Source organism: Strix uralensis, chromosome 15 (genome assembly GCF_047716275.1).
Source record: "Strix uralensis isolate ZFMK-TIS-50842 chromosome 15, bStrUra1, whole genome shotgun sequence".
Classification (NCBI taxonomy): Eukaryota; Metazoa; Chordata; class Aves; order Strigiformes; family Strigidae; genus Strix; species Strix uralensis.
This window is the reverse complement of record NC_133986.1, coordinates 17,090,530-17,109,275: the sequence shown is the minus strand read 5'-3', so window position 1 is coordinate 17,109,275 and position 18,746 is coordinate 17,090,530. Positions and strand designations below refer to the sequence as shown.

General features: G+C 40.1%; 1 protein-coding gene across 7 annotated transcripts in view; it reads left to right on the top strand.

Moving 5' to 3' along the window:
- Positions 1 to 18,746, top strand: part of PTPN5 (protein tyrosine phosphatase non-receptor type 5) — an 86,035-nt gene extending 67,289 nt beyond the window's left edge. For all 7 annotated transcript variants that reach the window (XM_074884552.1, XM_074884556.1, XM_074884555.1 and 4 more), the window contains 5 exons: positions 100 to 237; positions 3,540 to 3,650; positions 9,360 to 9,520; positions 12,925 to 13,038; positions 16,872 to 18,746. In XM_074884552.1, coding sequence (XP_074740653.1) covers positions 100 to 237; positions 3,540 to 3,650; positions 9,360 to 9,520; positions 12,925 to 13,038; positions 16,872 to 16,965 — 618 coding nt within the window. In that variant the 3' untranslated portion in view covers positions 16,966 to 18,746. The remainder of the gene's footprint in view (positions 1 to 99; positions 238 to 3,539; positions 3,651 to 9,359; positions 9,521 to 12,924; positions 13,039 to 16,871) is intronic.

Below are 18,746 nucleotides of genomic sequence, written 5' to 3'. Positions count from 1 at the left end.
CCATTTCAACCAGTGGTAGCTCTCTGTTTTAAGGACTGAACCTTCAAGGTTGTGGTGGACATCCCTGTTAAAATTGATCTCTTGTTGTTTTGTTGGCAGGGCTATGGAGGAGAGGAAAAGGTATATATTGCTACTCAGGGACCGATAGTTAATACTGTCAGTGACTTCTGGAGAATGGTGTGGCAGGAGCGTTCTCCCATCATTGTCATGATTACCAACATAGAAGAGATGAATGAGGTAATGGTGATACATATAGTCTGTATTTTTATCTGTACTCTAGCAGATATTTTCAGCATAGATGCTAAGCCAGCGAACAGAAGTTAGCTTGGTGGCCTGAGCAGTCAGAGCCAGCATTAAATTCTTCAGGCTTGGAGAAGATGTGGGCTTCTCTTTCAGTTCAGTTTACTGGAAGTCTTGTTTTGCTGTCTGACAGCCTACTGCTGGTTTTGCCATTTTTCCTCTGCCAGCTGACCTGAAACCTCTCCAAACCCAGTTCCATTTGCAGTTCTCTCTTTTCAAGTTCTCTCTAAAAGAATCAAAAACAATTCCATAACTGCTAAGGTTGAATATCTTTAGTCAACAGAACTGGTGCTGCTTCATTTTGCATTTATTATGATTCGGTGTCTATATCTACATTTCATTGAGGCTGTCCCTGGCTTATGAAAGATGGTAGTTAAAATAATCAACAACTAGAGCTGACTTGGATATGGAGTACCTTTTCCTGAATGCATCTAGGAAATGCTTTTGAAATACTGAAATCAAAATGCTGAAGTTTACTACCCACCACCTACTTTCAGAAATTAAACTGTCACTGTGTTTCTGCTAATCCACCTAATGTGATTTTTGTTTACAGTTTAAAATACTGCTGCCCTCCAGCTGTTCATTACTTATCTGCTGAAATATTTGCCCCATAGCAGAGTTGCAAGAACCATGTGCCTGAGCTTCAATTCAGAGACAGGTAGCTGAGCTTACATCTGCCTTTATTGGCAGTATAAGATGTAAGAAAGTTGTCTGGGCATGTGTTGAGCTCTGCGTTCCCCCCTCACCACTAGCAGCAAGATGTAGTGGAGAGATCCGACTGGTGTTTCGTAAGCTGCAGCAGCAGTATTTGTCAAAGCTTGTCCCTGAGAACTTATTAGTAATTTAGGTGAGTTTCCTTTGGAGAAGAGGCTTTAGACACTTAGAAGCCCAAGAGTATAGGCATACCTCCATCATACACAACTGCTAGCTGTGGAAGCTTTGTGCCCATAACTATGCATGTGCACAAACCTTTACCTTTCCCCAGTTGTGAAGTAAATATATTTAACCTTGAACTTTAGTGAAAAAAGACATGAACAAGACAGACACAGAATTATCATGCTTTGCAAGTTAAAAATAGTCAGTCTACTGATTGGACACATACTGTCAGGGCATTGCTGATGCAAAATACAGTATGTTGCTGGTCTAAATGCTTTATTTGCACTAACATTTTAAACTCACATCTGCCTCTGAGAGGCACCACTGAAGTAATAACTTGCTTGTTGATCAGAGTTGCCAGTGTATGGCAAATAAGATGTTAAAATGTCATGACGTAGTGTACCAGAATCATTTAAGGACTTTGAGGTTTAAAGAAGATGCAGAGGAAATATTGGTCCTGAATGACATATCTGGTGATAAGTTCTTCCACTGTTATTTTCCTAGCAAGATTGTATAACAGGAATGTAAAATAACCATTACATCTGAACTTCCTCTTATCCTGGCTGACCAAGTATTTCACCCATCATACCAGTCTTGGGAAGCAGTGCACTGCAGTGCTGATACACTATATAACTGGAGCTTGCTACAGGCTATATATCATAACAGAGCTGCTGAGTCTTTTCCTATACCTTTTGTGTCAAAAATTAAACGGTGTCAGGAATCTCAGCCGTAAATATAGGGTAAGTCCTTTCATGTAAATGTCTTCTACATTCATTCCCTTTCTTCCATAACACATATATTAATATATGAATAACAGGACTCAGAAGTACATAGATTCAAAACCAAAACCTTTGTTCAGCAATGATGCTAGTAACAGAGGCTTTGTGTTCCTCCTCAGTGCAGTGATTTTGCTAATGTGAGTATTAAAAGCTCTGTATCTCAGCCCTCTGTCACATCTAATCTGAACTGACAGACAGCCCACAGAAATGAGTGGGCAATCTTACTCCACTCCTTTAAGCAGAGCAACGTCTGTGCTATTGATAGCTGCTAGCGCTCTTGACAATTTTTACAATGGATTCTGCAGTTTAAGGGTAGAGGAAGAAAAAACGCAATCTGCGTAAATAGTTTTACAGAGACACAGTGGGCCACACTCCCAGTGGGTTATTAACTGATGCACTACGCAGATGGAACAACACTGATTCTCCCACACAAAAATTTTGACTCGGAAACTTTGCAAGATACTTTTCTGTTGTTAGCCTTTCTCCTGAAGTGGAGTTCTTTTTGTGGGGGAGAGCAAAATGATTTAACTTGCTTCCTTCAAGATTGTGTACAGCTATGTAAAAGAGGAAGCTTACAAGCATCATCTTTAACTGGGTTTGTCCAATAGCAGATTCTTATTCTCCAGTGATGAGATTGCTTCTTCCATGATCACAAGGGAGCCTTCTTCTCAGACCCTGCCTTGTTCATGTCATTCCTTGTCCGTGAACTAGTTCATGCACCATGTTGAAGTGCCTGTCTTCCTTTGCATATTGATTAGTTTAAAGAGACACCACATACAAAAAACCAGTCTCTTTCAGTCCTCCTTCCAAGATAGGAGCGCTTACAAATTCTCATCTCGCCTACTCATCTCTAGTGTATTAGTACCACAATGTAGATTTGCAAATGGACTGTAGTTACTGCTTCTCTAATTGTCAGGTTGTGCTGACTGCATTTCTGTTTTTTTGGCAAAATCAAATGTAGTAGTCTAATAGCTCTCACAGCTATTGCTTCCTTTAGGTTCCTTAGCTTTGAAAGATTCCCAGTGTCCATTTAAAGTGGATTTTGGTACATAATCTAATTCCTAAAACATCCCCAGTCGTGTTCTTTTGTACAAAAGCCTATGCAAATTATTATCTTGCATTCGGAGAGTCTTGACCTTTTATAAAAAAATAAAGATATATTTTGTGTTTTCATATCAGTGTATACACACCACAGAGATATTGGTTACTAGTGTATATTATACTAGTCATTATTATCTTAAGAAAAGGCTTAATCTAAAAACACAAGCACATAGCCACTGGCCTTTCCAGTGAACCTTCAAAATGCGCATTAGTTGCATAAAGATAAATAAGGACGTGTGTATTTAAAAGCATTGGTTAGTCATTACTTGATTTGTGCGTTTTTAATCACGCAATCAGGCTATTACGAATGCAGCAAAAATCACCTGAAATGTGGTCCCTGTTTAGAAAGTGAAAACTTGTACTTATTATAGAAACGAAGTTTATTCATATTCATCTATGCATGTGCTATATCCAATTTCAGAGGAGTAAAAATGAACCTCCCTTGATACCTGCTTAACTAGATTTATTTTATATTGCATACAGAAATGCACAGAATATTGGCCAGAGGAACAGGTCACCTACGAAGGAATAGAAATCACAGTTAACCGAGTCATACAAGCAGACGATTACCGTTTAAGGCTCATCACCCTAAAGGTAAATCATTCCAATGTACTTACAGTAGTTCAGCTGTCTAAACCCTTAAATGGAGATGTTCATGGAGAGCTGTGTAAAAAAAATCTTCTGCACATTGTACTGCTGTACAAATACCACTTTTCATTACTGAAGTCATTATAGCTTTGCCCAGTTCATCAACATACAAAGCCTACAGTAAAACAAGCAGTCAGAGATTTAGACTGCATATGTACAGTCTGAAAGCTACCAGGCCAGTTGTAGTGGTACGGGGTTCACTCAGTGGAAGAAACCAGTGACTCATTCTGTGCCTGTGTCCTCTGCGTTCACTGGTCATTTAGTGACATGTTAGCTCACGGATAGCTTCTTACCAGCCTTTGTAAGTCATACTACAGACAGCACTTGTGGAATAACCCACTAGACTCTGTGATTCTGTAAAATTCAAAGGCTTTTTTATTCTTTGGGCCATGGGCTTAGGCAAAGGGTTACTGATTACTAACAGGGCACTTCTACCTGCATGGCGTCTTACAAATTTTGTAGTATGCAGAGACCTCTAGGAAATATTTAGATTGTGCTTCTTGTCTTTTTATGATCATTATTAGAATTCTGTCAGACTACTGGATACCCACCAGCTGCTTGCTACTAACAAGAAGTTGGGGAGTTGAGAACTGAACAAAAGGCGTTTTAATTCTTCTTAACCTGTTTTCAGTTTCTCTCAGCAGTGGGAATACTGGTCTGCTTGGCACTTGTCAGTGGTGTGGTAGCAACACTTCTGTTCACCATGGCTGAACCCCTTTTAATAGGCAGCATGCTAATTTATTCTTTGAGCTATTCGGCTGACTTGACTTTGGAGATGCTTTAAGGGATCATTCCACTCCAAGACACTAAAACTGTGGATGACCTTTAAAAACACTTTCACCACAGCATTCTCCATGCTTACATTTCTAAACATTGGTATCTTTCTGACTAACTGTATATGTAGTTTTACATACCAGTAGCCATTCTATCATCTTGTGGATAGAGAGCTTAAACACGGGTTTAATTTTTTAAGTACTTAGTCTAAAGTACCAGAGTCCTACTTTACAACTGTTTTCATTGCTAGGCTCTAGAATCTCAAGCTACGTTTTAATAAGAACAGTCTATTTACATAAACTTCATACATCTTTCATCTACCAGATCTACCCCTGACCTCAGTATAACACCACAGTTTCTTTCCAAGCTGAAAAAACTCTCCTTTTATCCAACCAGTTTCAAGTCTCTTCAGCCATATGCTAATAGGCAGAAAGCCAGCGTATGAAATCCCATGTCTGGATTGAGAGTGTGGAAAGTCTGTCACTCATGCTTTTGGCAAAGGCAGCAAGGAGAAAATCACACTCCCTGACAAGTGGGAAGTAAAGAATATTTACAAGTATGTTGCAGACTTGCAGACGTCTTAAGTACAACTTATCCCAAACAGTACAGTGCAGCAGCAAGAGTAATACACAGATTAATTCTGCTGGAATGCTGGTATCTAACAGAACCAGTCATTTTTTTTATTATGGTGACAAAACAAAATTTTTTCAATAAAAACTATACTGTCTGCCAGAAGAGATTTTCATAATTGTTTTAAATCGTTAAATACAGCATTTTAGTATTAGTGAATATTGCATTTTTTTTAGGCTTGACATAAACGTTAGACATTTAGGTTGAAATGTTCTTTTTTTCTTTCGCCCACCCCCCAATAAAAAACCACTTTCCCTCTGTATTTATGGAAAGAAATTTGATTCTCTCCCTGGGGAAGGATTATTCAAATTCTTCTCCGGAAGGTAATAGCCAGTTCCATTTTCAAATGGGAATTACAAGGGAGTGGCTTTTAATAGCAATATTGGAGTAGCATATTATCACGACCTGGACTGGGAGCCCAGAGAGTCATAAAGATTCTGTGATCCCCTTGGATTAAATTAAGGTGAAACGACACCAAACGACCAGTTAAAATGTTTTACTTGTGGTAGAAACAACTTAAACTTCGGAAAGGATAATAAGCACTGTGGTCTCTTATACATCTATAAGAAAGAAAAGAAAGGAAAGAAAAAGAAAGGAGAGAGAGTCAAAGAAATCCAGTCACCACCCCTGGATCCAGCATTGTCTGAGGTCCAGTAATCTCGGGTGGTGGGTGAACACACAGCAAAGTTTTCTGTCACCTTTTAAATTCATTTTATCAGCTGATTAGCGTGCTAGATGAGGAGAGGCAAGTATTCCACAAATTCGATTCCATAAGAGACGAGAAAAAACATGGAGCATGGGTTCTGTGCATGCATTGAGGGGGAATGGGGTGCACCAATGCCCTTGTCCAATTGAGTCAGTGGTTGTGCTTGCCCTGCCACCTTTACTTCTACCCCAGTTCCCACAGATTTTTGCTGACTTCCTGTTTCTTGAGCAGTCATCCGGCTTCTGGGGCAGAAGTGCTTACCTCTTATCAGGCCTTATCACCTCTTCAATGGCGAAGTCGTTAGCAAGGCCTGCATGGTGTTAGGCTTATGCAATACAGCCACAGAGTATTGGACTTACACAGTGGAGCCAGTGATTAGTGGTCCTTGTGTTTGATGAGAAACATTTGGTTTCACTCAGTCCATGTTTCCCCCCTTTGAGGTTTATCTAAGAAGTTAGTCAATGCAACTGCAGGGGAGTGGGGAGTGCATCCTTTGATACACTCCGTGCTTCCTTAGGTGACATTCCTTAGACTAATTACAGAGGCCACAGCTTCTCCTTGGGGTTTTCTGTGTCGATGAATGTTTGAGGCATTCCTTCAGTTCCTTACACATATCCAAAAACCCATTGCACTAACAGGTGTTGCACAAAACAAAGAAACAGTCCCGAAGAGCTTATATACAACAATTCAAGCATAATAGGCCATACTCTTATCTCACAAATACCTTTCATGCTAATACTCATCCCTGCAGAATGTTTTCTTCCAACAGCACCCTCTCAGTATTTTCCCAAATTCTCTTGTCCCTGCTCAGGTATTCCCTAGGTGAAGCTCTGAGTGTTAGAGAAGGGGCTTCAGAATTCAGAGCCAGATTTGAATATATCTTTTCTGTATATATAACTGTGGATCCCACAAGGGGAAAAAAAAACAACCAGCAGCAAACTGAAAGCAAAGTTATTTGTCAGGGCTGGTGTATCCTGTATATTCAGGCACTCACAGAAAGAAAAAAAGAACAGCTAGGGTAGCAGAGTACAGCAAAGTTATAAGTAAAGAAGTATAGATACCACACATTTTTCCCAATCATAGCCAAGAAAGACAAGTGCTTTCCTATCACAAATGATGCAAAAGCCTTTATTGGATGTAAACATCTCCAAGGATGCAGTTCCTTCGCTACTCAAATGACTTATCATTTTGGTTATTTTCTTTACGCTCATCCCAGTTTGTTTCTCAGTTAAACAATGTCTTTGTTTTCTGTACTAGTGCGACAGTGTCTCTTTCCCCCACCCCCAAAGTCAGGAGGTGAACTGCTGAGTTCTAGAGCTGAAATAAAGATTCCATTTGTTAAGTTACCATTGCCTAGAGCTGTACATTTGTCATTTAATAGCAGTAGTGGAGTAGCAGCTCCAGACCTTATGTATGTTAAATGACTCAGTAGTGAAAACTAGAGAAGCAGTGAATTGACTCCTATTTTCCCTTAAACAGGAGTGGTCAGAAATATATGATACCACCACCAGCAGTATTACTGCATCTCATACTTCTCTCAGAACAGGGGATCTGGCAAGCTTTAGGAATTTAGAAAATACTCAGGCAATAGGACAAGGCTTGTTTTCCTTTCTCAAAGGAACTTGCCAGTGTCTAGCCACTGATTCATGATCTCAGCCTCAGCTACAGCATACCTGATGGTAGACTTCAAACCGTCAGTTAAATCTTGCTTCCTCCTAGGTGTTCCCAAGTCTTCTCACTCTCAAGGAAGCACCAATAGAGAATATTTTGTTAAAGTCAAAGCAGAAGTGTACAGAACCGCAGAAGTCAGCGTTCTCTAAGCAGAAGCATAAAACTGATAACAGCATAGACAAAACTAAAGACAACCCAAGTTCATAATTAGAACTTTGGCTGTTTTCTGTTTCTGTCAAATGAGTGACTTTATGGAGTGATTCATGTTTTTCTTCAGATGACTCTTTATCTTTTGCTTTTCTCTCAGTATTATTGACATTTTTATTTTAATTTTCCACAACCCACTTAAGAATCCCGTGTTCATAACTTCTATGGCTCACACATAGTCATACATTCAAAAGCAACTGTGTATGTTCATGTTTCAGAGCAGTGGTGATCAGATTTACTGTAGTGAGCTCAAGTACTATTCATGACAACTAGTTATGCTCTCTTAACCACAATATCTTCTCACTAGGGTAAATAACTATGGCCAGGCTCTGTGCTAGTATAATAAGACACTTTTTTCCTCAACTGAGCTAGACATATGCCCTTAAGGTTCCTATGGCTGTGCTTCAATGAGCACTTTAAACCCAGTATAAGCTAGAACAAGCAACTCAGTGAAGCCCAGCCTCCCTTTGTCCAGCTCTCTTGTTCCTACCCTTGTGCCATCTCCCATGTGCCCACACAAGCGTTTATGTGACTGTGTGGTAAGCCAAAGGGGGAAACTGATCAACCCATCTGAAAATTAATCCAGCATGAGAATGAAAAAAGATTTAACTAGATCACTTCCCCAGTCTAGTTCACTGTAAAGCTATGCAAAAGCTTTGTCAACCAAAGAGAAGGTTGAAAAGTGGCACAACCACAGAGCACTTTTAACATCCAGTGACTGACAGTCATAGGTACTTAGGAGTTTAGAAACCATTTCCAGATTTTTGTGCCTGGTTCTTTGGAAGGAGAGAAATTTGTTCTTTTTTTCCTCCCCTCTTAAACTTAGACAGGCATGTGTTTAAGGGAAGGTTGTGGAAGCTAACACTTCTGTTCCCAGACCTTTTGAAGACGTTTGCTTAGCCCCTTGCCAGCTGGCTTATGTAATGGCTGAAAGGGTAAGGCCAGTTCCCTGAGCTCCATGTTACTCTTTGGCACCTTTAGAAATCAAGCAGAAGGATGTCACTTTGAACACACAAAATCAGAAGCACACAGTGCTACTTGGCACTCAGAAAAGGTAACGGCACACTTGCTATATTCATAGCCATGCTGAGACAGAGAATTGGAATTTGTGTCTCTCAAAAAGCCCTGGACTGAGTCTAGATACAATTCCCACCTTCCGCAGTGTCTCTGAATTTCTCACCATGTCTAAGAGAAAAGTAGAATTGACAGGAAACTGATATCAGTCTGTCTGTCAGAGGAGATAGAAAAATAAGCTTCTATCTCTCTCCCTCATCTATCTATCTATCTATCTGAGACAGAGATATGGCTCCTGGCTCTCTGTCTGTCAAATACATTATGAAAGCTATTATGTCACAAGCACAGCTCTGGCTTTGCTGAATGAATCTGTCAAGAGGGAACAGACTGCCTGGAGTGTTTTGCACACAGCTCTTGGCACTAAAAGAGCAGAATACTTGGGGGGGATATTTTTTTTTAAGGCAGTTTACTGAAGTGCAGATGTGATATTTGAAATCCAGACTTCTGTGTTGTGTGGCTTGCCATTTGGATCTCCTGTTCCATTTAGCATTGATTTACTCATCTCATTTTTAAAGGGAAGACCAGGTTTCAATACCAGTTTATAACCAGAAGTTCTTTTAAAAACTGTGGTGTTTGTCTTAACTGGATTGCAGAAAGGAGAAGAGGTCAGAAACCTGAAACATTACTGGTACACGTCTTGGCCAGACCAGAAGACACCAGATCAAGCCCCACCTCTGTTACAGCTTGTACTGGAAGTGGAAGAGGCCATGCAGAGTGCAGAAGAGAAGAATGCACCAGTGATTGTTCACTGCAGGTAAATAAATGTTATATCTGACTTCTAAGGGCTTCTTCACATACAGTGGCATAGTGCAGGTACTGTTGTATTGGCTATCAGTCAGACGTGGGAAATCTTGCCCAACTGATTCTGAAATGTGCTTGAACTTCTGAACTTTAATGACAATAATTTTCTGTTACCAAGTGTTACATTCAGATACAGAGATGAACACAGAAGCTGGTGGTGGCTCAGTTACTTGTAAGAACAGTCATTTCATTTGCCTTACCAGTAATATATGCCTTTAATGATCTTAAAAGGTCCAGTTTACCAAAGATTAACCTACTGTGAGTGAAATTGAGGAGGAAGGCACATGCAAGCAGAAAAACAAGAACATTCAACTTCAAGCCTCAAAAGCCCCCATTTTGTAGATTTCTTCTTTGATTTTAAAAAATCCTCATTAGGCCAAAGACAATAATTTAAGTTTAATACATAAAACAAATGAAACAGTGGCAAAGCTGATTGCAGCAAGTACTAATTAACAGACAGGAAATGCATACAATTGATAATAAACCTGAAGTATCTGTGAAAAGCCCCTGGCAAAGATGAAAACTCTTATATGGAAGAATCAAAATCTTGACAGTGGTTTGAAGCCTGATGAGAAAATTGTAATTATCAATCACAGAACAGAATAAATAGGTGAAAGGTAGATACTTCTCTTCTGTCTTCAGAAAGAAGTGGGATGATGTACTTATCACTTGTAGACATGATGAAGTACATTCCTTTGCACTGCTAACTAGGGAGCATGTCAAGCAACAACTACTAACCATTATTAAATCAGCTATACTGGATGATTTTTACCCACGAGTGTTTAAAAAAATTGGTCCATAGGCTCTAAAGCATTAAAGTTTAGTATAGCTAGATTCTAGTTCTTGGCAACTTGGAGAAATTCTAGAAGTCTAAAAGCAAGTCCTGTTTTTCCAGTGTTTAGAAAGGTTAAATGTGGTTACCTGAAAATTACAAGTCAGTTCTCAGAACAATTATTCTAGGTAAATAGCAGAAAGCCTGATAAGTGATGCAGTAATCTTGCCAGGTTAATCTTCCATAATTTCAATAAAATACATTTTGCCAAATTGATCTTTGGGGTTTTTTTGAGGGATTTTACTTAGTTTTGCATAAGATTTTCTAGGAAATGGCAGATGGTTGCTATCCAGAAGTCGAAGTAAATGGGTTATTATCATACAGTGGGAATCTTTTTAAAGAGACTCTTGGCATGAATGGTTGGTAGCCTGGTGTCATCAAAGATCCACCTATAAGCTAATATGGAGTAATCACTAGTGAAATGTTCGTGTGATGCCACATGTCCAGTTTTTCTGCCTGTGTTTTAAAACAGATTTTGACAAATTGGGGAGAGTTCAGAGAAAAATAAGAAATGGTTTGTAAGAAGGTCCCCTTTGTCCTTGGAAATCTGTGACTCTCTAAGAGCTTCTTGAAGTATTATGGTATTTACTGCAGGTAAAGATTCTGGTCACCATGTCACTCTTGCTTTGCATACTTGTTTTGTCCTCTTGTATGGTGTCATCCCCATGACACGGTAATAACTGGGGGGGAAATGGGGCGTTTTTATTTGAAATATCTACTAAGAGACATGGTGATAGGATTATAAAGTATTTTATGTGATAACTGTGGACCAGAGCCCTTTCAGATTATTCCCAGTTGCAGTCACCTCATCTGAAGAAGGAATTTAATACCTTGCCTCTATTTCAGACTGTTACATGTAGCAACCCATTAGCCAAGGCCTGTGTTACTCTGAGTACTGTAGCTCCTTTGACCTTTATGGGAGATTCTCTGTAGAACATAATCGCTGTGGTTTTGGCCTCTAGTGACGTAAAATAATGCTCCTTTAAGAAAAAAATAGATACAAAGCTAATCATGAAGCTATTCTTAAAAGCAGCTTTGTGTTAGAGGCAGGCTAGCAGTCCTGTTAAGGTCCTATGGATAATGTGCCGCTCTTGGGCAGTCTTGGAGGGATTATGACTTTTTCTCAACCACTGAGAGACTTGCAGCTTGTCCTGGGACGAGTGCTGTCTCAGTGGTGCTGTTTGCTTTATCTAAAGATGGGTGTTCCCTCCCTTTGTAAAACACTGAGGTCTGTGGATAGGAAACAGTATACAAGAGCTGTATACTGTGGCCTGTTTGGTTATGGCATCAGTTGGAAGGCGAAGGGCCTTTTTTTTAATCATTGATGTCCATCCATATGCAGCAAAGAGTCCTCTGAAACCATGAAATATTTGAAGTCTTGATGAACAAACTAGATACAGTCAAGAAAAGAGAAGTCAGGACAATGAGGTACACAGAGCTTCAGGGACAAAAAATTTAGGTCAGGTAGGTACCTCCATCACAATTATTTGAAGACTGAGATGAGTTCTTAGTGAGTAAGACCATCCCCCAAATTACTGAATTGCCTTGATTATTCCATAATAGAAGTTAAAATGATTCAAATGTAGCTGTTTCCTCAACAAGCATAAACTCAGAGTAAAAAACCTGTCTGTTTAGTCAAAGAAACAGTATTTGGACTTTGCAAGCAGCAGCTAACTGCAAACTCCATTCTTGCTTGTACGTTTGTTGCCAGTGGTTTTGTATTACGACTTTGGTGCAATCTAAATGGAAGCAGGATTTCTTGCAGTTGTCAAGTAATTATTCCTGAGTATGCTCACTTAATTATTTAACGCATAAGAAGGGCTGTCAGCTTTTGCTGCTAGTTTTTTATTAGGTGATAAGATGAATTCACAGCTTCGATTGCACTGTACCTTTGAGAATAAAATCAATTCTGGTCATGAAGCAAAGATTGAATCAGATAGAAACGTGTTCAGGAAAGACAAAGAAATTTCTTTAATAGTGAATTTGTTGTATCCAGCACTAATTCAGAGAATTAGTAGATTGTAGATCTGATCAGCAAATGGCATCACACTTACCATACTGCTGTTAGCTTTAATTATTTAAGCAAGGGGGTATTTTTACTGTACCTGTGAATGAAAATATTCAAAGAAGCTATTAGGACTAAGAATCTCAAAGCAAAGGTTGCCTTCAAAGCAAGGGTTGCCCTCAGACCAAGTCTAACTAAGAAATACTGTTTAACTGGTTATTTTCGATGGTTCAGTGACAGGTTCAATGACATATTGGGCCAAACGGTACCATTTTTAGCACTGTATGTGCAATGTTCACACTTTTGCTGTGAGTAGCTCACACTTAATTGTGTTGTCCCATTGAAGTTAGTATCTTTTCCTAGTTATGGCTTTATATTCAGAAGCACCCACCTGGCAAGGGTTGGAGGGAGGAAAGGGATAATGGGGTTTGATTACTGGTTTAATGGTGCTCGTTTAACAAGAACGTTCCAAAGCCATTCTAACATCTCCACTGCCTCTCTCTGCTTTTCCCTCCCTTAGTGCAGGCATCGGGAGGACTGGCTGCTTTATTGCAACTAGTGTCTGCTGTAAACAGCTGAAGAGCGAGGGCATAGTTGACATATTGCGAACAGCCTGCCAGTTACGGTTAGACAGGTAAGAAACCCTGTTTCCTTTCCAGAAAAATAAAAAGAAAAATCATAACATTTCCCTTTATTTAAGGAGAAACAAATGGGAAGAGAGGAGGAACAAAGGCAAAGGTCAAGAGAGAACATTCCTTGAAGGAAGTTGTCATGTTCTAAGTCGTTCTGACTTGCAATCTTTGCCTATTTTATGAGCAGTAAACCTTAATGAACAGCCCTAGAACTGAGCTAGATTCACGTCTGGCATCAAAATCTGCATAGCTGCACAGGGATGATCTTTCACCAGCGGAGGAGTTGGCCCCATGTTCATACAGAAGCAAAGGCTTAAAGGTTTGCTGTACTTAAATTCAGAGCCACAGATCAGCACTTTGCTTCCAGGAGGAGTAAGGAAAACTGGCCTTGCATACTTGGAGCTGGGAGCACTGTTGGGAGGGCATGGCTGCTTGGGACATTGAGGGGAGAGGGAGACTATGCACACTCTGGAGTGTTTGCAGACATACAAAAGGAGCTGTGAAAATCTCCAGAAATTCGATGGTTTCCAGATAAGCATTTCTTAACACATCACCTTGAGTTTGATTATGAAGTAAACAGACTTGAATTTTGCACCAGAGATGTTATTTTTCCTCTCCCACTGGTTTCAAGTGCCATCAAAACATGTCTCAGTGCTCTCTCTAATGATAATGATAAATGTAGTCGGGGGAAGAGATGTCACGAAAAACATACCAAAGATTTTTCTGAGGAAAAAAAAAAGAACCTCAACCCCACGCTGAACTTTATTTCAGAGGAGAAATTATGCTCAGTGGGAGGCAGAAAATGAAATACTTGCTGCCCTGCTGAGGCTCTGATAGACAGGGACCTGCAGGGGCTTGGAGGTTTTGCTATTTCAGTGGATTTCAGGCCAGACAAGGAAAGGCTTGTTGAGAAAAAGAGAACCAGAATATGAATAGTGAGTGCTGATTATCCATGGCCCAATGAAATATCTGGCTGTATCAGAAATATCTTGTCTCTGTGACTAATGTTACACAGGAAGATAGCCAATAGAAGGTTGAAGACACCTGCTTACAAATGTGTGTGGTACAGAAGGCCAATTAAAAATACTAGCTTTGCAGGGAGGGGGGAACTGGCAGTCATTTGCAGAGGCTGAAGAAGGGAGATCACACTTCAAGGATGTCATGGAGGGAAAGAAAGACTACAGGGACTTCTGTGGCTGCCATGTACCTCTTAGGAGTGGGATGGGATAGGAAAAAGCCATTTAAATGTCATGGGAGAAAATACTCAAGATGGAAAGCAGTCAAATCAACATCCTTGCTACAGAAGAGCATGGTTTCTTCAAGGACTGAAAAATGGGGCTTGTAGTCTCTTGGAAGTCATGCTGCCATCCACTGTCATTTTCACTACACTGCCACAAGAGCTCTTAGTGACTTCAAAAGCAGCATGAGAGGATGAGACAGTGTCCAAGCAGCTATAGGAAGGAAGACCCTCTCTGTCTGGTGGTTACTGACTAGAGAAAATAGGGCGGGTAGGAAGGAGTCACCAGGCACTTAGAGAAAGAGGGTTGGGTGCAAGCCAGAGCAGACATTTAAATGAATGCACCTCACTGCTTCACAGCCATAGAGAGGTTGACATTATCCCTGAGAACCACATTTGAGGTTGCTGTGGGGGTGAAGGGAACAAATGTTTCTTCCCCTTCATTGGGAAGAAACATTTTCCCTTGGAAAAACCTATGCACTGGGCTTTGCACCAGTGGCCAAAAGTTGTTCCTAAAATAACCTCATATGACTAAGGAGAGGAAGTGATCATTCCTGCATCCTTCCCACAGTGCTGAGAGACATTTGCTGTCCTTTCCCACAATGCAACTCAGATTTGAAAGGTTTCTGTGGCAAATAGGGGTGAAAACATAATGTCTCTATTCTATGCCAAAGCCTGGACAGCAAGCACATGTCATGGTGTGCATGTGTGTGGGAAGAGGAGGAAGCCACCACATAGCAGGGAACCAGATAAAAAGGAAAATAATTTCCTGTGGTCTGAAACTTGATGGCCACCTTAGTGCTTCTGTTGCTACAACTTCAGGGAACAACCTCACTGTTAATGGAATTGCACAGAGAGTAATTGCCAGATATGACTAATGTTCCTTGTGTGTCATGGACTGACATAAATACATTTCAATGCTATGTGCAGCACAGAAGGACTCAGAAACAGGTCAACTGTGAGCCTGCATTAAGTATACCAGATGGGGAGGAGATGCTCAGCTAGGAAGTAGGTTCTTTAGAAACACAGTATGTTTCCCACCTTTTCTTATTGATGAGAGGTTGGAGCATGGGTCCCTGCCCTTCTCTGCTCATTGTTAAGTGTTATTTCTAGCAGTCACTTAACAGAGTAACTGCAAGAGACTGAAGGGGGAGGTTGTCTTGCCCTGGTGCCTCCTGCACTAGACTCCCCTTTAATTTGAATTTAACATAAATACAGAATAGATAACACTGGTCTGTTCCAAATGGAAATCAAGTGCAGTCTTGCCCACTCATCTACCCCTTACTGGTATGGTTACTGTGTGACCCACAGTTGTTAAGCTGGACCCCATAGAAGAGGGCAGTCCCCAAAGAGGGTGCTAGCAGTCTGCTACCAGTTTATCTAAGAGAAAGCAACTTCTCATTAGTTTCCTCTGGTGAAGGTTTCTGAGGGAATGCACCACATTTCCTCAGACTGACACAGTGTGGTTGGCTCTGGCCACCTGCAGGTTCCCATGTTCCTCAGCCCCCCTTGTCGTTTCCTTTTGGCCTCCTTTTGGCACTGCGTTCCCAGGATCTGTGCACCAGCACCAGTGCTGGCACAATTCTGCATACACCTTCTGTGAATTTGAGCCATGGGGTTTAATTATTTTCGTAATGGATTATCAAGAGAATGTATCACTGTTGATGAAGTACTCTTAGCAGACTTTTAAATGTTAGTAAGTGCTTAAAATGGACAACTTCATCCTTGTTCTTTTTGTTAATTTCTGTCTCCGGTTGTAGTACTCATGTTGATTAATATGCTACGTGCAGAAATACTCAAGCTAATGATACATGGAAAAGCAAACTGTTTCTGCTCCTGCTTGCGTTTCCTTTCAGGTTTGCAGTTTTAGAGAACAGCAAAAGCTGAAATAAAAGCTGAACCAAAACAGATTTCTGTGCTGGGAGTCTTTTAGTGATCAAGGTGTGCGTGGCAGTTACAAATCTGGGTTGTCTTTGTTAAAGTTCCATTGTCTGTTCCAAAATCCTACTGGCCATCCCCTAGTTCCATGGTGAACTTGCCAAAGCACAGCATGGGATGGCACAGAGGAACGAACCCGCGTTCCAGGATGAGAAAGTTGTGTGCTGCATCAGGTGTCTGGGCTGGGCTGGCCGGGCGCTCTGTAGCCCTGAATGCAGTCCCTAGGAGAGGTCTGACATCTTGGATAAGCTGCTTCCCCTTTTTATTCCCCCTGTTCCCATCTCTCCGTCTAGAGCTTTGGGGTGGGGATTGCTTTTCATTGATGATTAAAATGCTGCTTGGAGTAGAGGTACTCCAGTAATATCAATGTAGATGATGGTGTTGCCTTACTGAATGAGGGTCTCTGCCAAGAAAAATTAAGGTAAGGCCCATTCCTGTCCTGACTACCTCTGTTCCTTAGTTAGTAGAGACTTTCAGAATGGAGCTCGAGGTCAGACTGCGAGCTGGTTGCAATCATTGAGCACTTTTCACTCATTTCAGGAAGCTTTTGAGTAGACCTTTTGTGTGTAACACAAGCTTTATGTTAGCTGTGCCGTTTCCTCATGTGTTTGCATGTAATAAGGCTGCTGTTTCCCTCCCCTCTTTTTCTTTCCTTTTCAGGGGAGGAATGATCCAGACTTGTGAACAGTATCAATTTGTCCATCATGTCATGAGCTTGTACGGAAAACAGCTTTCTAGAGCAGCAGAAGAATAAGTGTTCATGACATTCCTAAAGGCTAAAACCAAGAGAACTTCTGACTGCATTCAGATATATTTCAGATCTGATAAGACATACATGGTAACCTGGCTGTCTTAGCTGGAAAGAAAGATATATTATTTTACTTTGATATTGCTTTTATGCTCTTGTTTGCATTGACATTTAAGAGCTGAGGTACGCCTTGTCTTAAACATACGTGACAGGACATAATATTCACCAAAAAAGGCTTATTTATACTGTAAATAAGAATAGTAGCTTCATTTGTTACAAAAGCAAGAAAAAAAATCAGAAAAAAATCCACTGTCTTCAGTTTGCTATTTTTAAAAGATCATTGCTAATATATCCAAATACAGTGTGAAACTTTTGGAATTGTCATGCTGAAATGTGCCGTATGTTGACTAAGCTTGAAAGTAACTTTTTGCCTCTTTCTGATTGTTTTTACATATAAAATTACCGAATACTGTGTATATCGTAAACCTTCTGAGCCTCTGCATTGAAAGATTCAAGTAGATTCACATTGAAATGATGTTTCACACATCATGTTTGCTTGTTTATTTTTTCTAAAGCAGTCCACCACCAGTGTTACCAGAACTAAAGGGAAAAAATATTTCAATGATGTGAGTCAAATTCATACCTCCAGTTCTTACCAGCAATGTATCCCAGTATCATGACAGCTGGGTCAATCTGAGGTGAATAGTAGAAGTTAATTTGAACACAGATTCTTCATGCTTTACCTTTTCTTTGTCAATATTTTGGCATCTCAGTCTGCAACCAGATTTGATTTTTCTCTTTTTACGTAGTCAGACCACAATCCAGACACAATTTCCCCTGAAATTTGAGGTTTGAAACCAGGTGAGGAATTCTGTGAGTTGAGTTCATCTTTATTAAAAATGTAATAATAAAATCACTTGTATTCTATGAATTTAAACTTGTTTCAAAGCTTTGAGGGGGACTGGGTGCCCAGTGCTTGTTAAAATTAACACAAAGCCTATAGGCAGCTTTAAAAAAAAAAAATCAGTCTGAATGTGTTCGCTGCTTTTTGATAAATTTGCCCTCAGATCAAATTTAGACAATCATTAGCCATTCTAATCACTAGTCCAGGCAGCAGTGTTTCTTTTCCAATAATACAGACTGCTGCCAATGCTATTCTTTTTAGACCTTAATCAGGCTATGAAGACTGTAGTTTGTGTTTAATGCTTAGAGGTAAGCACATGTTTAAGTGCTTTATTGAGTAGAGAAAAATGGAGGTACACAGGACCCTTAACTTGAAAGATGAGCGTTTTGTGAATAGAAGCTGTAATGATCTACTAAAAATATTTTTGCTTCTCTTTATTTGTAACAATAACCAAAACCCACTGCTTTTATTAGTGCAGGAGATTCTGAGAATTTACTGCACTTCTTAATCAGGAGAAGGTAAAGCAGCTCTCAGAACAATAAGGGCTGATCCTGCTCCCACTGAGGTTTTGCCATTGACGTCAGTAGGTGCAGGGTAGGGCCTGAAATGTTATGCCTACAACTTCATCACTGTGGGGAGAGTTTCCCAGTATTTCAGTACACATCCTTTGTGTTTATTCTGTATCCATGAACCTGTAAAAAATCCTGTCAGCAGGGTTTGCATGAATGTGTGGCAAAATGTGTTATCTTTAAACCACTTGATTTTATTGCTGTATTTAAAATATTTCCTTCAGTGAGAAACTAGCAGGAAGAACTGGCATTCTTTTTAAAAATACTGGTGGTAGTCATTAAATAGAGCAATAAACTTAAGCTTTTGAGCATAA